Consider the following 17009-nt stretch of genomic DNA (forward strand, 5'->3'; position numbering starts at 1 on the left):
TCGGTATGGCCTGCACAATTCATTACTACGTAGTTTGGTTGTTGTGACCCCAAGTCTCAAATCTTGGAAGCAAATATATATGTTATGAAATACCAAAGTAACTGAAGTTACCCGTTTCTCCACAAGCGCAATATCCATCATGATTTGGATCCGCTCCTCCCCAGTATGTCATCTTTTCTCCTTGTCTTGAAATCCACCAAGTGTAACCATTGTACAACATTCCTGTTCTGTAACATTGCCACTGAAATGAAAAAAAAAAGAAAAAAAATTGGGACCGAATCAATATTATCATATTTTAAACAGATGGTGTGATCTAAAAATAAAATTAACCTCGATGTATTGTTCGCAATGCTCGGATCCGTTTATTAGAGCACTAATTTGATCCATTGTTGCGGTGTAATTCACTGCGATATCGTTCTCAGAATAATAACTTAGTTGAGAACTTTGGTCTTCCGCGTCGTGGTGTACTACAGTAATACCTGAGAAATACAGATAGAATGTGTGCCTAGTAGTCGATATAATTTTTTCCTGCTATTGGGGTCGAGACAAAAGTGGTATTTTTTAACTAAGTCGACTGACTGCATCAAACTTTTCTAGGCAATAATTTTATTATTGCGTCATGAGTTCGAACAACAAAATCAAAAAAAAATTTGTAAATTAAAAATATTACCAGAAATGATCAAGAAGTCGAAGCCTAGTCGAATTCAGTTTATGTCTCTTACATTATTATTAAAATTTCATAAAATATTCTTATTACTTAGCAAACGAATCTACCTCACAGAAAAGCTATCTTTCAGTGCATACTTATGAAAGGTAATTCTTGCTCCATATTATTTCAGGATCACATTATGAATCCTAAAATTCTTGAAATAACCCGGGGAAAAATTGGCCCATATTATAATATCAGTGAACGCTTCTGAATTATTGATTATCCACGCTTTCACATATTTTTTTTAACAATGAAAATTGCCATACCTGTGCCAGGGTAGGAATCCATATCACAATAGACCAGAAACGGTTGAACATCAGCTCCTGGTGCAATCGTGTAATCTCCAGATGGATTTCCGTCCGCTTTCAAACCAGAACAATCTTTCGTACTAACTACAAAATAAATTATCGTGATAAATGTGTTTTCTAAAATTGCAACCTAGTTCATCAAATTAGTTCACCTTCTCCTTTACATTCCAATTTTCCAAGCGTGAAATACCCCCTTTCTTCAACTCCTAGGACATCTCCGAAAAACAGCTGCGAAACCGGTAAAGTATCTTTGGAAGTTAGATATCTGGATAAAATAAATGATAAATATGGGTTTGGGCGTATTTACTGAGAAACCTAATCGGATTTGATACAGAAATGATGCAAGTGATTACACAATCATTCAAATATTATAAAAAAAAAAACAGAATTACTGCAAAATATTCCGTCGTATGTTTTTCGTGACTCAATTTGTGCAGCAAAATGCTGATTTGTTTTGTTTTTTCTTCGACTAGTGAGATTTTTCTCACTGTTACATTTTAGGGCAAAATTTTGAATTTTAGATTGTGAATAAATTAGTAAGCCGTTCTGCAAAAATTATACGTTGATAAATATTATTTCAAACGCCATTTCATTTGAGTGTTTCAGGGCATTCATGTTGAATATGCATTACCCGTCATCTTGTCTCCAGACCAGATCATTGTTATCGCAATTACAAGTTGTAGATTTTCCATCACATGTTCCATTTTTTCCACATGCACACATATTACTCCCTAATGGATAAAATGGAAAATTTGTTACTTATGAATAAAGTTGATAGCATGGGATTGAGAAAAATAAAATCTATTATGATCAGAAATATACAATTTACAGATCTCATTCTGAAATATACTTAAAATATTCTGCTGGCTTGGAAAAAGAGTTCTAAAATAATCACTTCCAGCGTTTGAATTTGAAATAGAGAAGGGTAGGCCTGTATAAACCAAATCAAAATATTACAAGAAGTGTATTGTATTACCGGGATCAGCTCCAGCCCAGTAGTGTTGCTCTTCGCCATCTCTTGATACCCACCATGCATAATCATTGTATGAAAATAGCATTGATCCAAGACATTCATACTGTTGATATCACATGGGAAAAGATTACACAAAGAGTAAATTAGTGCTCTATACCAGAGTGGTGAATGTAATTATGCAAATTAATGGAATTATGGAATTATATAAATAGTGAAATATCTATTTTTCTGCATCGCGAACTCGATTGTTTTAAATCTTTTATAAAATATGTGTTCCAGGCCAGAGTTTGGCCCATTTCACAATTAGGCCTTATCCAGTTTGGAAAGGCTGGTCTGACTTAAAACTTTCCCCGTTAAGCTATGTTGTATATGGCCCAAAAACGGCATAATCAAAATTATTGCTAAATAATCTTATTCCTGAACGTTTTTACCGTTTACCGCTCTACCGTTTTTACCTATCTATTTTTCTGCATCGCGAACTCGATTGTTTAAAATCTTTTAAAATAAATGTTCCAAGCCAGAATTCGGCCCATTTTACAGTTAGGCCTTATCCAGTTTGGAAAGGCTCGTCTGACTTTAAACTTTCCCCGTTAAGCTATGTTGTGTATGGCCCAAAAACGGCATAACCAAAATTATTGCTAAATAATCTTATATATAATGTTATTCCTGAACGTTTTTACCTATAGCACTCAATAATTATAATACCATAAAATAGATCTTGCAAGCAACGATAGTAATGAATAATTATTTATACTTTACACTATTCTGGTTTAGTTTTCGTAAAAACCGCACATTAAAAAAAAATTTATAATAAATAAATATATATTTTAATAATAAATAAAAATTATCACTTTAAACGCGTTTAGAGCTAAATGATATTATACATGAAGTGCATTTCAGTTAAATCAAAAGCCACTTCTGATGAAAGGTAAATTATAAGCTTGACTTATGTAACATACCGACAGATATTGTTGACAGGACCTTGATGTCCACATAACAGATCGAATTTGTTCCCAAGTTTGATCGTATGTGACGTCATGAGAAAAGCATCCCGGATCCTGGCACCCACGTACGTAAGTTCTTTCTTCAGAATCATGTCTAAATTGGTGAACCAAAATCCTCAAATTACGAAGCTTCTAATTAAAAATAATCAGTAAAGGGATGTTAAGTATTGAAAACCAGTGGAATTTACCATTTACATATGACAAATTAGACACTCGGTCAAGTTGTAATAGTATATTGATTTAGGTTCAGTTATACCGGTACCAGGGACAGACAATACAGGTACAATAGCATATCAGGCATTTTAAAAACTCCTAATGGAGGCCTCATTTAAAAATGATGATCTAAAGTTTCCCAAGAGGGAAGGAACTTTTACTTGAAAAATTTTACTTAGTATTTGCGTGTGGCATTGTAAAATTTTCTACCTATTTAGTAGCATTATAATGTTTATTTATGTTCAATTCAAATTTCATTCATAACGAGGCGGGATCAAGATCTTCAAAATAGGCAAAGGGCGGATTGCATCAAAAAAGGTTTGGAACCTCTGATCTAAATCGTTAATATAAATAGATGCATAGACGTACAAGGCTAACCTCTAAATAAAAACACAAAAAATAAGTTACCCCAGCATCGTGATTGCCCACTCTGGATCGGAGGTCATGTCGCAATAAACTGGGAAGGGCGGTACGTTACCTTCTGGGCCATCCGGATCTATGTCATAAAAACCGGATTCGTAGTTCATGAGTTTGTATTTTTCGCATGATGTTTTTGCTGTAAATATAAATTTAATATTCAACGCTCGCCTGTAGTTTGTAGAAGAGTATTTTTAAATAACGGTTTAAGATATAATAAAATTGATTAACTTACGACTTGTAAAATTGATAGTTTGTTCGATTTGTTCTACTTGATCCTGCAAACCTGTGACTTGATTTTGCAACAATGCAAGCTGTTAAAACATGTCGTACGTGAATGATATATAAGTGAAAATCACCTATTTCATGCATTTTACGGAAAAGAATTCAATCGTCCAAAATGAGTCAAAATGGAACTTTACTTATCATTCTAACTGTAGGAAATTTCCTTAAAAAAACTTCAGTTGATACTTGCCTGTTCATTCAACTCATCAATTTGACTTTGCATATCAACACAACATTGTTCATCAATTGGTTCCGAACCTAAAAACAATAAATAATTAAAGATTAAAACGGCAATAATAACTGAAAAACTGATGATAAGTCACGATTGATTTACAATTAAGTGAATAAGCTACAAGAAGAAAATATGAGAAACCCTGATATATTATTACCAGAACCAAATTCTTCGTACGACAAAATACGATCGGCTTTCGTTCCATCTGTCCATAAATACAACGCAATCAGCAGAATGCCAAATCGCTTCATAGTGCGTTTATTTCAGTTGCCCGAACTTTAAATTTTACTTGTCGAATAGTTGATTCCTCAACCCAAATTGAAATCTGACATCTCAGCGCACAATGAGTCGATTTATACAGAACTCTAAACTGTGTTCAAAAAAAAGTGCGAAAGTGTTAAGTCATTCCTAGACCCACGTTCAACGATTGAACATTATTTGTATTTATTTTTGAGTCTATATTTGTAGCGTTATCAAGTCGATACCATGGTATCGGTTTGACAGTTGCTAGGATTCCCATTACCTCACAATTGTTCTTTCTAGTTGCATAATAGAAAATTGCGAAATGGAAATCCCTTTCCCCTAATTTCAAAAAGACACTCCACTCTCTCGTTCAAAAATATTTGAAAAATATGTACGTAACACGCAAAGTTGAAATAGAATAAAACAATATTCCAGTGCAGTGGTTCAGACCTACATTGCATCCGATCATTTTAAAAACAACAGGCATATATAAAACCTTATTTTGTATAATTACGATCGAATTTTATGCACATACTTTGAATGTGAAATTTTCTGAAATACGTTTATATACTTCTAATCCAATCACGCGGCGCTTGAAAAGTTATCTCAATCCTTGATGCTGAACTATTTTGTTTTAGGAAATATCACGCTTTATTCAGAAGTCATTTTAGCATATGTGAATCAGTTTGTAAATAACAAAAGCCTTAAATATATGAACCAGAATAATGATCGTCATACAATGTTACTCATAATTAAACGTAGACAACGCCTCAAATAGGATTGTGTATGCGTACTATTCAAAGTTTCAAAGTACTAAAATCCTATTTAAAATATTCCCGGTCTTGATCTAAACCTCTTTACTCAGAGCAAATAATTGAGGTAACACATATAAAAAAACTTTTTGGGTATTTTGAGCAGCATTTGAAAATTACAATCTTGTACATTTTGTCAGCAATTTTACCCAATTGTTGTGACCCGATGTATCGAGAAGTTAATTCTCAAAATTAAGTCTCAGAATTGATTATTAGCTACAATATTGTATAACCCTGGAAGGCAAATTGATTCGTTTGACTCTCGCCGTTCGACTCACAACAAGACCGCGTTTCACTGTGTTTGTTTTGTGTCAGCCACTATCTATTATCATTTCTCATTCGCTGAGAAAGACTGCAGCTGTTCCGGCGAGACTGAAGTTTCGACGTGTTTAAATATCCTATTCCGCCGTGAAAAACAAAAAAAATATCAACGAATGCTTATGTCATCGTATCAGTTGTAGCAATAAAAGTCAGACAAAGTCTGAATCGTGTTTCATTTTGCTGTGAATTTCACAAGGAAAACTTCCGGGTTCAGAGGTGATAAAATGAACAAGATAGTACTGTTGTTTCTGCTGGCGGTCACAGTGAAGACTTGCTCGGCGGCATCGGTCACCACTTCCAAGCTGAGAACGACACTTAGAGCAAAAACGACTACAGGTGTAGTACATTATTACCGTCATAACTAGAAACACCATATACATATTTTCTGGTTTCTTATTTAGGCTTATTTTCTACAGCTCTTTCGACAAGTGGGCCATGCTGTCCATCGTTGCAATCGGAGCTGGACCGTCTCACAGCCGAGGTAAAATATATGGGATATTATTATAATCTAAAGAATTTTGACAAGAAACAACTATGCTTCGTGATTTTACTATGTAATAGAATCATTTATTACGTATTATGGATTGTGAATATAGTGTCAAAAGTCAACAACATTTTCGGTAGATACAGATCGAATCTCAAAGCTTTTGTCGCTCACTCGATGAGATGTCTGTTTTTGACCAATGTACGACACCAATTTTATTGACTAATATTAAGTTAACAACATATATATCGGTATTATTAGAATATATATATATATAAAAGCAGTCATCCATAAATTCCAATCCTAAATTTTTATAAATATTGTGTCCTTCTTCGCAAATTTAGATAGAAGCATTACAGCAAGAACTAATAGGCTTGCAAGACGAAGTTGATAAAGTTGAAACCACGGTAAACTATAAAGACGGTAAGAATCCGTTTTATATCTGTTTGCATCCCAATAAGGGTCAAGATTTTTATTCAATGTTCATTGTTAAGGACTAGGACCTGAGTTACTTTTTTTAAAGACTCAAAATGACTAAATCATTTAAACTACATACTCCAATCGACCCAACTTGAGTCGCGAATAGTACCCAATCGCGATTTGTACCCAACAATGGCAATGTTACCACATATTCACAGTGCCACCCGGGTGTGATTATAATCCAATCTTGAGTGAATAAAAGTGCTTCAAATAAAAAAGCCCTATTTGGTTATATGATTTTTTCAACTCGAATCAAAAATTATACAAAAAAGATGGAAAAAATCTTCCGCTTGTAGACGTGTCTATATTAATACAATACTAGCTTTCTGAATGTAGAGACAGTCACTAAACCAATTCATGATTCAATATTATCTTTCAATACGTATTTTCCAGCGAAACAATCATGTGACGAGTTCAAAAAGATGAAACTTCCGTCCGGTTATTACGATATTGATCCAGATGGTTCCGATGGTGAAATGGCTCCGTTCGAGGTTTATTGTGATATGGACTCGGATCCTGACTGGGCAACTACTATGTTTGCGTAATAATCTTCATTTTATTTTTTATTCGAAGACATAACTAGAAATCATTCCACGTAACGTACATAGCAACTTTACACAAATTTTACAGCCATGATTCAGAAGATCGTACACTTGTTACTGGATGTCAGAATCCGGGTTGTTACTCGCGAGATGTGAAGTATCAACAATCTTGGAGTCAGATAGAAGCAGTGATGTCTACATCTGAAAGTTGCCAACAATATCTCTCGGTACGTTCTAGTAGTTTATACCTTATATATATTCCCGGTATGAATATCACCAACATCAAGATGTATATATATTTATAGTACGAATGCCTTGGATCAGCATTATTCGGATTTGCTGATTTTGCTTGGTGGGTTTCAAGAGACGGTGAAAATCAATATTACTGGACCGGAGCGGATCAAGGTACAGCCTTTTTCTCTTATTTAAATTAAAAAAAGCCATTGACCAGTAGATAATGTGACCGTCTTTTTTAACGAACTGTCTATAACAGTTGGTGCATGTTGTATTGTATCGTTCTTTTAGTCAACCGTTGACTTCGTGTGAAATCTAGCTTATTTTCTTATGTTGTAAACACTAAATTAGTAATGCAAGCTACAAACTCTTGATAAACCGTTAATCCTGCCACCTGCATGTCTTCCAAAACTTAAAAAAAATTAGCTAAAAAAAGGGCTTAACAGGGTGCTACATGCCTATTTAATAACTTATGAATATCTATTTGTGGTATCGCAAAAATATAAAGATTATTAATTAAACCATTCCCGCAATTAATTTATGCTTCCTCGAACATAAATGTAATGTTTCAATAAAGGAAGCAAAATGTGCGCATGTGGGATGAATGAAAATTGCAATGGAACGTCAACAACTTGCAACTGTGATAACAACGACTTTGAGTGGAGACAGGATGATGGGTAAAAATATTACATCACGTGATAAACTACTCAATTTGAAGTTAATTTAAGTTTTTAATCGCTTCACAGTAAAAAAATTCAGAATCTCATTTAACTTCAAAATAATTTGAAGGTACTTTATGTGATCTGGTACTTTATCTTGTCACAGTTAGGTTTGAATTCCATTCAATAAGTCACAATTGGTAGGTTCAATAATTGACTTGTATCTGGTTATTCTATTGGCAATCATTTATTTCTTGCGTTTTTGCTGAGGTAAAATAGGCCATGTGGAGTATGCCAAATTGAAAGACTTCGTCTACAAATAGCCGCCAGAGATTCCTCATTGCCGACACGTATAAAAATCTTTATAATCGATAGAGAAACCCGGTAGTACAAGTTTTTTGCACGTCTAGTGCGTTTTTATTTAAAAACCGTAGGCAACCAGACAGACACGTGGTCATTGTTTCTAGATATTTCAAAAATAAAGCAAAACTCCCAGTGATGCAAGTGAATTTTGGCGACGTTTTGGGAGTCGACGAACGTGGATATTTTACGCTCGGAAAACTAGAATGCAAAGGAAAAGGTATTTGTCATTCATTCTCTATTTTTATTTAGGAGCAAGTATTGGTAACAATAAATTTTTGGTATATTCTATCTCAGCAAGCATTACTAACTGCGCTGGTTTAAAACGAAGTGGATATCCGTCGGGCTATTACAACATCGAACCAAACGCAAACGTAGATCCGTTTAACGTCTATTGTGACATGGATTCTTATCCGGGAACAGGTGAGATGAATTCTCTTTTAAATTATAATTTTGATAAATAATATATATCTGTACAAAGTAATATCAATATTAAATAGCTCCAAGATGAGTCAAATGGTGGGAGATCATTTGTTTTTTATTCGGTAAGTTTGAGCCATATCTCAACATGTGTGAGTGTAGTGTAGAGTAGTGCCTTTGATATTACAAATTCATTGAGTAACTAATGTATTCTTAGAATCCTACAATTAATTTATCGTCCAATTATATTTATTTTAGGTATAACCGAGATAAGTCATAATAAACCTGGTAGTAGATTGTATTACTACAGCGAAACCAGCGTTGATGTATCCTACAATAATGCTACAATGGATCAAATAGAGGCACTGATAAATTCATCCGAAAACTGTGAACAATATATCAGTGTATGTAATTTTTCAACTAGGAAACAGAACCATGCTTTGTACGCAACTTTCATTTATGAGCTGGCGACTGCTTTCATTTACGGTACCCTAGCGATATATGGGGAGCTGCGTAAAATGCATCGGCGCTCAGTAGTTTTCAATTTGACATTCTTGGTAAAAATATAACATAATTTTTGATATGACACAAAGAAATTGATCACTATAATATTTGGTAAATATACTAAAGTTAATTCCATGCATGAACCAAACTTAACCTCATAACAGTTTGTAGCATTAATTTTAGAGTTTTTATATATTTTTGAACTGGATTACAACACTTAATCAAATATCTAGTTCAATGCAATACATTCATATGTCCAATTTTTATCATCTATTCAGTGGCGATGCTACAGAACAGGAATGTTCAGCAATGGACATACTTGGTGGCTTTCTCGCGATGGAGAGAAAATGACGTACTGGGGAGGAGCGAGACCTGATCACGATGGATACTGCGGCTGCGGCGAGACTGGTAGGTTTATTACATATTAAAATTCAGCAACTACTGCAAACAACTCATACTCCCTAAATCAAATATTATACTTATTTTACGCGCACAGACTTGGCATCTCTGGCAATAATTTAATAATAATAAGTAGTTTTTTGCGCGTCAAGTAGTTTTGACTAAAGCGCCAATGATAAACTCTTCTGTTATTTTTAAATGAGCGGACGAGATCATGCTCCAAACAAACTTACCTTAATGGGTTCAACTATAGGGGAAATCTCATTTAATGCCCAAACCCCTAAATAACCAACTAAATTTCTAATAAAGGAACGTGCTTACCTGGAAACTCCTACTCCTACAAATGCAACTGCGATTATTACAATTACGATGGAGCGACAAGAGTAGATGCAGGTTATCTCTACGACAAAAGCACTCTTCCAGTCACCCATATGCAGTTTGCAATGGATTCTTACTACTACTACGGCTACAGCAGTGACGGATACTACGAGTTAGGAAATTTGCGATGTTACTGATAACATTTTTGAAGTTCTAAATACCAACAATGATTTAGATCAAAAACTGAAATCCTTATTTGACTGTTGAAAATAATTCGAAATAACTTTTCGAGTCGGTTAAAAACTGCATATTGACTAATCAGGTACAAGTTTTAAACAATAAAAATATTCAACCATAAATTTGATATCGTGTGTCATCATTTATAGCAGAGGAGATAACCAAACCATCTATCAATCAAAAATATGTGGCTTGCATTATATTTTTCCACAACTATTTATGTTTGTTTTGCTCAAAGACTAAAGACAAAGCAATCTGTGCTTTTCCCAGACCACTTTATTTGCTCTATAGACCATTTCTTTATGAAAGAGACAACAAATAGAGCAGAGATTAATTAATGAAAGCAAAAAAGGGTGGAAAACAGCGATAAACTCGAAATTGAGAAAATGGTGGATATTTTACACGAATTATTCGAAACAGCCATACTAAACTGACAAACGCTGTCCTGTTCAACATTTAAAGAATGCATATACTCAAATCATTACTGATTACTTTGATACATGACTAAGAAATACTGAAGTGTAGGGGATGCATAATATAAGAGTGAGGAAAATTGCATTGTCTTAGACACATGAGAGTGATGCTCAAATATATGGACACGAAAACCAAATCGAAGCAGTATAGTCTACCTTACCTTTTACAGTATCGGTACCGTCATAAAACTTCTCTCGCGTAGCGAGAGAGTAGCACGAGAGAGGTCGAAGAACCGCTACAAATATTTTCTATCAATTTTTAAAAGGTGATCATACAGAATTTCGAAGTAAAAAACGAATCACATACAATCTTTAACCACTGAAAATTTCAAAGCAATTGATCCAGTAGTTAATGGGAAAAGCTAATTTATTTATACGGTGACAACGGGAAGAAAAATACCAGCAAGAACAACAGCATAATAACAAAACGATCCATAGGTGCCCTTTGTATACATTGCTACTATAATACTAAATTGACTATGATAGACTATGCTAAATTGAACCTAATTTTCAGTCATTTTATACTTTGGTAGTTAGACATTCCCCATCACGCGATAAAGAGTTATCGTCTCGAGCTTTGTAGCAACACATATCTTCAATATATCCAAATCTTGAATATCGACTATCAGAGTTCTACCACCTACGTGTCTTTCCATACCACAGTATGCAAATCCAATCGTGAATGAAATGTATTAGAATATTAACATTTGCAATGAATGATAGCACTTAAAATCTTCAAAGAATTCGAAAACTATCGAGTTATAGATGTTCTTAGTTTTGTTTTGGTTAGCCTGGTCGTTTCAAAAAACACAATAGCATAACCAACACACCACAACTTCATGTCTTAGGCTATTAGAAAACATAAACGATCTCTAAGCTAGCAATCAGTCACTATGTACACAAATTTGCACTATGCTGGTTAATTCTAAAGTTCTAGAGTTTGTTCTCTTTTTACGTCTTCTCTAAAAAACCAAAGGGTTAAATAGGTCGCGAAATGTTTGCGCCTATAGAAGACTGTAATGCTGTAGTAAAGGTTGAGGAAGAGCACACACTAATCTTGACTAGAGCAAAATCCAATGTATTCAATGTTAAGCATTGGTATTTTGTTTATTTATTGCAACCATAGTATTTCAAAAACTGTTAAAGTACTATCCCAATTGCAAGACTCTTTGGAAATATTGATTTTGGTTCACAGTTGTATGTAAGTGTATTGGTAATAAAAATAACAAATCATAATATAAAAAATTAAATAAAGTTTAAATCACAAAGTGTTTAAGAATAAAGAGCATTATTATTGCACCGACGAAAAAATACTTACGGATACAAAAAGATTTAGGAAACATACAAAATTGCATAATTTTCATAAATTAAAAAAAATATATAAAGCATGTTATGCAATGCTATAAAATACGAATGCAATCTTCTATCAAAACGCATGGTGATATAAATTTTGTATCAAAAATATAAATATAATATAAAATATCTGTATTGTATTACGTATTACAATGTGGACTCGACATATGAAAACTTCAGCCGCATTTTTTTAGTTTGCAGCTTTAAGTATGTTACAGACTACATCAGGGACTGTACAGGGAGCCCTCGGGTTACAACGGTCGCGACTTGCGCTGTTTCGAGGTTACGAACGCACTTCCAAAAAATATAAAATAAAATTCTGTACTGTAATATCTAAGCCCTTAAACTGGATAATTGTGATCAGGAAATTCAGTGCTTTGGGCTCATTGGTTTTCCTTATTTACATCGTACTTTTTGCATTATTTGTACATTTTATTACTGTACCGTACTTTATATACGATATTTATAGAGTAATTTATGTACTGTACAGTATAATGTTCCGACTTGCACTAAAATTCGGGTTACACCGCTTCTCAAAAACGGAACAACGTCGTGAGTAGAGGACCCCCTCTTTCGTCATTGTTCATTTTCAATAAACTTCCACGAAATGAATTGTCATATATACACATGTACGAATACATGGTTGTTGTCAATATTGGAAATATCTATTGATTCACTGATCCCGAGCAATCCGTGTTTTTTCATCAAACATTTATGATTTAGACCGTCATACGAGTATTTGGCAAATGCATAACGAAAATTAGCATCATCTGGATAAACGTATTGAACACACGCCCATTCAAATGTAGATGATATCTCACCAGCCACCGATGTATGATGAAGTAAGGTCGAAATTTTGTTTTTCTGTTAATGTGGGGATAATAGTTTGAACGAAGACATTCCGATTTCATTTAATGCTCTGAGATCATTTAGATTTAGATTACGACTACTATAAGATTACGACGGTATTCAGTCACGCTCACACAGTGGTGCTGTGCGTCGGATGCTCAACTGTTTTATGCCAGTCAACTGGTGGAAAGGCGAGGCTTACAGAACGTTGCCCCTTCCGAAGGAAACAACACTAGAAGTTTTCGTCAAATTCACCGATCAAGATCGATAAGTAACAAAAGAAAGCGCGGAATTGTGGTTCAATTATCGGATCATTTTAATGCTTTCAACAACCACCAATGAAGATACAATGTAGCCTATTTTTTGCGGTTATTTATTGTTATCTCCATATACTTTCATACTTTTCTTTATTAAATTTTTTGAATCCATAATAACAGTGTGTACCTGTATTCTGCATCAAATGCTGTATATTCTTCAAAATCGTTGAAATCAACTAAAAGTTTCCACGTACCTTTGTTCGTGAGTTGATGAATATTTTTCAATCCTGTATAGCAAATGTTACAATAGAGGCTAGTTCTGATAGCTTTTATAAACAATATAGCCTACAGTATTACATTGTACATTTTTGACATAGCATCCAGTTTTTTGATTTTGTAGAACGCCCCGCCACTAACGCAAAAATATAAGATTTTAGAAAAATGCCTTTGCCATGTTTTAAAATAAAAATTAGTAACTATTTAGTTAGGGTTCGGGTTGGGAGGAATTTGCATTTTCATCGCAATCTGCATTCTAAACCGCAACCCTTATTGAATAATTACTAATTTTTGGAGTGGTGGCGGGGTTTTTTGACAGAGGCATTCTCTAAAATATTCCATTTTTCTTAAATCTGTCGTTTGTGTAACTTGAATAATTTAAAAACAAATCGGAAACTTTTCAGGAAACAACAGTGTGATCTCCTATAATGTATGGTATATATGTACTATTTATACGCCAATTTGTATACTAAAGTAGCATCCATAATATTTTTTGTTTTGAATGATACTTCAAAATTATCATGAAAATGTTGATTTTTTTCACTTTCTGAAATGTGATTTCTCACTGATATTTAAATGACACATCCAACGAAAAGTCTAGCTCTCTGCTGCAGAAAACAGTGACGTAGTCATCTCAGCCCCGATGAAAATCTTCCGGACCTCCGTCTTTGAAATACCTGGAAATACAATATTACTTTTACAAGCTGCAAATAGGCTTCAGAGCCAAATAGTTCGTTCAAAGCTTCATATGAATCTTATGTGATGGTCAGAAATTGTGTCGCGTGCTATCAGGTAAACTTTGTTCCACTCTGTAACAATCAAGACTCATTTGACGGATACAATATAAAAACGTAAATTGGCAGTTTTATCAGACTTCAGGTTCATTTGTTTTGGTGGCTGAATTGGTTTTTACGATGTAATTTGCATACATTTTTTTTCTCCCAATTATATTCTTGTCGTTGTTTATTATTAGTAACTCACCAAGGTGAATTTGTGCTATCAATTAAACTTATTCAGTTATATTTCACCTTCGAAAATCGTGTTTGACTTTAGTCACATAGCATAGAAGACAATAAACAATGAATTATTGGGGTGCCCAATTCTTGCCAAATGAAGTGCAGATTTTCTCGCCAATTTATTGTCCCTTACATTTTCGCCTTTTAACCTATTTATTCCTCAAATGAAGTGCCTTTTTATTTATGTATTATGTTTTTTATTATCGCTATTTGTGCAGACAATCAATACAGACCGTTTATTATAAACAAAAGATTTAACAATCTCCATATTGCAATCACTAAAAATCTAAAAAGCTGAAATTTACCAGGAATTATCACTAATAACGCAAAGAGCTATAAAACAGTCGTCCTATATATGGAAAGATTCAGTTGGAAGGTATTTAATCATTTTTTTCTTTAACGTACATTATATAAATGCAACTTGCAAGCAATTTCAACTCGTATGGGAGATAGAAAGGTGATATATTACTCAGACTGTTCTAATATATCAGAAATAAATTTTACTGGAATTAAATTATATAAACAAAATTACTTGTATAGTTAAATTGCTACCTTTTGTCGTGTCTTTATCATTTTTCGATCCCAAGATGGATTTTATCTGGATTTTGTATTCAATGTTAGTACAATTAGTGCTCGAGTAACGTTTTATTGTTATAAAATATTTGAATAAATCTATCAATTGCTGTTTTAGGTGGCATAAATTAAGGAATTAATGCACTTATCTTGCTGTCTTTTGAGTGCTATTTGTCAAATATTATTAAGAAATTTGTACATAATTGACATAATAATTTCAATTTCATCATTATTTTGATAGCGATTTTAAAAATTTATAAAATTATCGGTTAATTTAGCATGCCCTGTATAGATATGTCGCTGGTGGTCTCAGGAATGTGTAACAAATTAATCGATAAGTTTGAATATCGTGACATAAACTCTAAAATGAGTTCCAACGTCATAAAATATTGGAAATTCTATAGCATTCGAGTAATGATTTCGACACCAGCCGTAACAAAATTGAATAAGTCTCATGTGATTATTAGCAATATACGTGATTATCTCGTTTTACGTAGATTTTCGTCATGAAAATTGTGGCGCAATAATTGAGCAGGAGCAAAATCCCACTCGAACGTTTTAAGATAATAAAGAAAGAGATGATTTTAACGAGTGCTATGAAATATGTGTGCTCTTTTTTAAATGCAATTCTCGGAAAACAATTGTTAATCTAAGTTATAATTTCATCTGTCAATAATATTATCCTAAAAGTGGGAGTTAGTTTATGTGACTTAAGTTTATTGTAATATATTATTGAAGAAAATAAAAGTTTATAGAGGCATTCTCTTGATCCTTTGCTGTTATATCAAATTAACAGATATCTCGAGTAAACACGCTAACCTATTATTCCTTTATGTTTAGAGTCAGATCAGTATCTAGCTAGTTTAATTAAGTGTTAGAACTTAGCACGCTTCATCTTATAATTTGTTTATTAGTTTCGATTTTTTATTCTTAGTGAGTGAGTAGTAGAGTATGTAGTAAATTGATATAATATATTTATTTGCGTTTTATTCAGTTTATGTATGTTTTGTATTCAACATAAAAGTTTTTTTTATATCCGCGGGATTTTGTTGAGTACATATATGTCAAATTAACAGTTGTCTCCATCATCTAGTTTTGAATTTATTTTCACTTATATCGACTAAAAAAGGCATAATTTAAAGCTAAACTCCAGTTATTTCCTGTTCAAAAAAGATTGAGATGATTTCTAAAAGTTGAGTCACGTTTTCCAGAGATGAATGATACTTTCTTAAAGCTACAATTTAATTAAAATAGATGTGAATTAAAAAATCGATGAAATATTCTATTTACATCTTATATTTTTAGTATGAGGTGGCGATAATGAAATACTAAAGTGATATCATTCAAATGAAAAAAAAATTCTAATCCAGTAAAATAGATTGATCTGATTTGCCTACACCGTGAGTGCGATCAAATATGTGTTTTGATTAACCTATTTCCGTGCAGTGATTCAATTTTCACACAACATCATAATAATAATTATATATAACAAACTACATATGGGGATACTTATGTAGTTTTATGGGAATGTAAGACTTATTGATTGTTATTGATTTTTAGCAATATTTTTAATTTTGATAGAAACAACCATTTTCAGATCTCATTTTCATATAGATAGAATTATTCAAACTTTTTTCCTACAATGAAAAACAATGCTAATTTTAATTAAACCTGGTGAAATTGACTGTGCCAAATTATCCATGCGTTAGTTATTTTCAATTGTTTAAATTGAAATATATTAAATTGTTTGTCATCTGTCAAATGAATGGCCCAGGAAATTGTCTATACGAGGTATATCATACCATGCCCTCTTTAGCCAGCATTATTGCAGTTCAATTAGTTTCATGCACAGCTAAAAGTAGGAAACGAGATTTTTATAATCCATAAACGATTCGATGAAAATCAATGGTATAAAAATATTTATGTTTTCTGTAAAAAGCCTCAAAAGTACCCAAAGAGCAATACAAGTTTTCACGTGAGCTTGTACTGACCATACCAAAGTAATGAATATGACATTGTTCTTTAAAACTTTACGAGTACTAGGAAGATTGAAGCTAC

At 33.1% G+C, this 17009-nt stretch overlaps 1 protein-coding gene across 1 annotated transcript; it reads left to right on the forward strand.

The window, feature by feature from the left end:
* The first annotated feature begins 5854 nt into the window (after positions 1-5854).
* LOC120338044 (contactin-associated protein-like 2) lies at positions 5855-10114 on the forward strand. The gene is made up of 11 exons (XM_078116663.1): positions 5855-5998; positions 6346-6424; positions 6875-7022; positions 7112-7250; positions 7329-7428; positions 7835-7934; positions 8384-8496; positions 8574-8699; positions 8955-9100; positions 9479-9608; positions 9909-10114. Exons 3-11 carry the CDS (start codon positions 6904-6906, stop codon positions 10112-10114), a joined length of 1179 nt encoding a protein of 392 aa, XP_077972789.1. The 5' UTR covers positions 5855-5998; positions 6346-6424; positions 6875-6903.
* The last annotated feature ends 6895 nt before the right edge of the window (positions 10115-17009 follow it).

This window comes from Styela clava, chromosome 10 (assembly GCF_964204865.1).
Source record: "Styela clava chromosome 10, kaStyClav1.hap1.2, whole genome shotgun sequence".
In the NCBI taxonomy this organism is placed as follows: domain Eukaryota; kingdom Metazoa; phylum Chordata; class Ascidiacea; order Stolidobranchia; family Styelidae; genus Styela; species Styela clava.